The sequence below is a fragment of the Cebus imitator genome, unplaced genomic scaffold (genome assembly GCF_001604975.1).
Source record: "Cebus imitator isolate Cc_AM_T3 unplaced genomic scaffold, Cebus_imitator-1.0 Scaffold349, whole genome shotgun sequence".
NCBI lineage: Eukaryota > Metazoa > Chordata > Mammalia > Primates > Cebidae > Cebus > Cebus imitator.
The window spans coordinates 1-4,541 of NW_016107664.1; the positions used below are offsets into that span (position 1 = coordinate 1).

Below are 4,541 nucleotides of genomic sequence, written 5' to 3' on the forward strand. Positions count from 1 at the left end.
ATCTAACTCACTATAATAAAAGCCCGCTGAAGACAGACTGAGATCACAGTCACAAAATATACATTCTATCTTCTTTCACAGCATCTAAATAGTATCCAATATATATGAAGTGTTGAATAGATACAAAATTAATACAGAAGTGGTAATGTTCAAATTACTGTAATCCTCATTGCCTTCCTTGAGAAAACCCTTAGAAAAGGTAAAACTTGCTGAATACGTACTTTAATGGGACAGTCAAAAGTCTCGTGAAATTCTTCTCCAGAATACAGTCCAAATACCTGCACCTAAAAAGAAAATGGATTGTCTCAGTTCATCATGACAGCAACAGAGAAGGCTACTAAGTCAGTATGCACACATACTATCAATAAGAAAAGTAAAACGGTTAATAATTCTAAGGCCCTATGACCTCTATTAAATATCTAATGAAAACAATCCCACTGACCGGGTGTGGTGGCTCACGCCTGTAATCCCAGCACCTTGGGAGGCCAAGGTGTATGGGTCACCTAAGGCCAGGAGTTTGAGGGTAAAACCCCATCTCTACTAAAAATATGAAGATTAGCCAGGCGTGGTGGCATGTGCCTGTAGTCCCAGCTGCTCAGGAGGCTGAAACAGGAGAACTGCTTGAACCCGGGAAGCGGAGGTTGTAGTGAGCCAAGATAGCACCACTGTATTCCAGCCTGGGTGACAGAATGAGACTCAGTTACAAACAAACAACAACAAAACAAAACAAAAAAAGAAATGTAATGAGAAACACTTGAAGCCACAACTCCCCCAAGAGATGATGACATTAAGATTTCATTACATTTGTCTTTCTCAAATTTCTCCTAGTGAATAGTCAGACATTAAAACATTAAGGATAAATTATAGAGTAAACACACAATACTCCTCAAGGTTATACATCAAGGTAGAGATACACAGCACTTACCTTCTTTCCTCCAGTCACAAACTGCTTGCAACTGGATCTCACGAAATGTGGGTGCACAGCAATTATCTACAAGAGAAACAGGACCCAATTCTGGTTTAGGAGTCATGGCTACAACACAGAAGGAAAACTCTTGATACAGTTCAAGCAGCATGATCTAAAAATTATCCTGATATCTCGGTAAGAAGTAATATATTCAAATAATATTTTACAACAACAAATGACATCTGAGTTTTCTTCTTACATGAAAAGATTTCTTCTCTGAAGCCAGGTCAAAGCTCAAAGACTAGAATACATCAGTTCTAGTTTCTGGTTGAGGACCCCTACCAGTGAATGCCCCCTGTATAGAGGCAGCAAACTAGGTCGGTCAAGACAGCAAGATGTTTCTAACAGGATACAATTTGCAGGAAAAAAAAAAAAAAAAAAAAAAAAAAAAAAAAAAAAATAAATGGGAAAAAAAAAAAAATCTTTAAAATATATTTTAAAATAGTCTTTAAAATAGTTAATAAAAGTAGAAAAAAACCTGATTTGACTTATTCCATAAGCAGATGTATTCTTTGAGAATTTACTGTATCCATAAACAGAAAAATGTTAACATATAAAAGTTTTTCTCTCTTATTTCATTTCACANCAGAGAAAGAAGCTGATACCTTGTCGAAGATGCCTCCCAAAGACAGATGGCACCAAGTGGCAAAGCAGCACCAGACATTTAGCCCACTTACACTAAAACCCATCAATGGAGAGAGAGAGCTACAGGCCCAAAGACCTAACCTTTCAGGACTTACCTTTTTACATACAACCTGTTCCCCTGGTTCTCATCTGCTTCCTACTCATCCAGTCTTTCCCCAGACCCTTGCTACCCAGGTTTCTCATCAGGCTGCTCCACCCCTCTTGTTACCGGTCCCTTCATTTGCAAGGAAGGGCTCTATGATCACATAACATCATTAACATGTCAGGGAGGGGGTGAGAACAAATGCCCTCGTAGCTCCACTCTGTGCACCTCCACCTTCCGGGCCCATCTGTTGTGGCTATAAGTTTCCATAGACTCTGCCTCCTTTCCTCTTTATCCCCAAACCAACCATGAAATCACCAACTTAACTAATTTTGTGTTTTTTAAATTTAACATAGAGAATATTTTTTTAGGTAAACACACACACAAAATCCCACACAATTATACTTCTATAAACCTTCAATTATGGTGGCTCATGCCTGTAATCCCAGAACTTTGGGAGGCTGAGGTGGGTGGATCACAAGGTCAGGAGATTGAGACCATCCTGGCCAACATGGTGAAATCTCATCTCTACTAAAAACACAAAAATTAGCCGGGCATGGTGGTGCGTGCCTGAAGTCCCAGCTACTCAGGAGGCTGAGGCAGGAGAATACCTTGAAACCAGGTGGCAGAGGCTGCAGATCGTGCCACAGCACTCCAGCCTGGGCAACAGAGCAAGACTCTGTCTCAAAAATAATAATAATTAAAAAAAAAACTCTTCGATTAAGCATATTTTATACTTGTATTAATTGATACACTTCCCTCCGTCAATGGAATAGATTCCTCTTCCTACAATGTCATTTTTAAGGCTTAGCATATGACCCTTCATTGCTCTAACCACTCCTACCTCCCAGGTTAGCCCTTCTTCCCTTCAACACTTTCCTAATCCATCCTCAATACCAATATTGAAGTCTTCACACAATGTTGTTTCACATTCTTAAAATCTCTCCTTAGCTCTCTTGTAATGCATAACTGTAGATCAGGACTGATTCCAAACATCTCTGCTCCTCAATCGCATTACATCACCTTTGTCTTCCCTTCAGATGTAAGAAAATAAAGCCATCAGGGTCATTGCCCACAAGTGCTCCTCCTTCACTGCCTAACTTGCAATAATTAGGCTCAGCCCATTTCCTTCATGCCTGTTTCACGGGTAGAGGGTCTAGGACTCTTTTCCAAGATTATCTTCCCTATTTAGGCTTTGATCTTATTGCTTAGTGTTGCTCTGTGAAGCATTCTTTTTCTTTTATTTTTAGTCCTTTTCTCTTTACTGGGTTTTGCCATGAACAAAAATATGATCGGCAGAAATCTTCCCTAGTCACGGCCCCTCTCTCTACCAGATGATCTCTCTTCTTTATTACCAAATTTCTTGAAAAAACAGTCTCTACTGGTTGTTTCTACTTCCTCACCTCCAATTTACTCCTTCACGTACAGTGACCCTCCTGGTGTGAAAAGGTCGTCGGTAAGGTCACCAGTAACTTCACAATTACCATGTAGAATGCCCTTGTTTCAGTCCTTCCCCCTATTTAATCTTCACACTGCATTTGACACCCTCACTTCCTCTTTCTAGAAACTCTCTCTCCTCTGGCTTCTCTGACACTACTCACTGGGATTGCTTCCAGTCCCTCCAACTGCTTCTTCTTAGACTCCTTTGCTGTTTTTTTCTTCTACAGCCTAAGTCTTCAAACTAGTGTTCCAGAATTCCACCATCAGTCTTCTCACTCTACAGCTCTGAATTGAATAACATCTTTAAAATGGCTTCAACTTATTCAACTGTGGTTATCATGTTTGTGTTTACGAACCAATCTCCATCCTGAGGTCCATATTCATGTTCCTAAAACCTTCATAATATCCTCACCTGATGTACTACACTTCTCTAAACTCAAGACCAAACTAGCCATGTCCTTACTCAAACATCCCCCACTGCAAGTGATGGCATTCCCATATCCCAATCCCAAAGCAAGAACCTGAACTGACCCTGAGCTCTTCCATCTTTCATCATCCTCATCCAAGCCATCACTAAGGCTTGCTAAGTCTGTCTAGCACAGGTGATCCAAATACATTTCATCCACTCCATCTTGAACACTCACTGTCACTCTTTTCATTGAGACCCTGTAATGCCCTGACTGGGGTATTATATTATGCTTCTAAATTGTGTCTTGTCCCCAATCACTCTCCTGTTTAAATCTCCCTCCATTCTGGCAAATTTAACTTTTTAAAACATACATCAGACCCTGTCTCTCCTTTTCCTACTGGTCAATAAATATTTGAATAAACAAGTGAAAAAAATAAATGACCTCTTCCTTCAACAACTATAACAGACACTTTAACTGCCATAACTGTTATCTAAAACTAGTCCTCCTGACATTTGTCTATCTATCCTTCAATCGATGCTGTATACAGTCACCATATTAATTTTCTTAAAACAGCTCAGTTTATTTACCTTGGTTTATAAATATTTAGTAATTTCTCCTTATCTACCAAATGGAGTTCAAATTCTTTGGCCTGAATGCAAAGTCAGCCCAATCTTCCTCCACATTCTCTTGTGAGAACAGTCTTTTATGTGCCAAATAAACTATTTACCATTTTCTGAATACAAGTTGAACTTTCTAGCCTCTCCATTTCTATTACCTTATTCCTCCACATGGAAAGCCAGCTTCTCCATCAGTCCCTGTCCATTTATTAAAGCCAAGTTAAACATCATTCCACCAGTGAAGCCATCACTGACAAGAACAGATAAAAATGACTCCTTTCAGCTTTGGAATGCTTAATATTGTTTCTACCTCTTTGAGTCTTTCATCACAGACTCACTCTCTCTCTCTCTCTCTCTCTCTCTCTCTCCCCCCCCCTCTC

General features: G+C 39.7%; 1 protein-coding gene across 1 annotated transcript in view; it reads right to left on the minus strand.

Annotated features, from left to right (window-relative positions):
- Positions 1-132: 132 nt before the first annotated feature.
- Positions 133-4,541, minus strand: part of LOC108287632 (VPS41 subunit of HOPS complex) — an 89,541-nt gene continuing 85,132 nt past the window's right edge. The window contains exon 6 of the mRNA XM_017506154.2: positions 133-284. Coding sequence (XP_017361643.1) covers positions 150-284 — 135 coding nt within the window. The 3' untranslated portion in view covers positions 133-149. The remainder of the gene's footprint in view (positions 285-4,541) is intronic.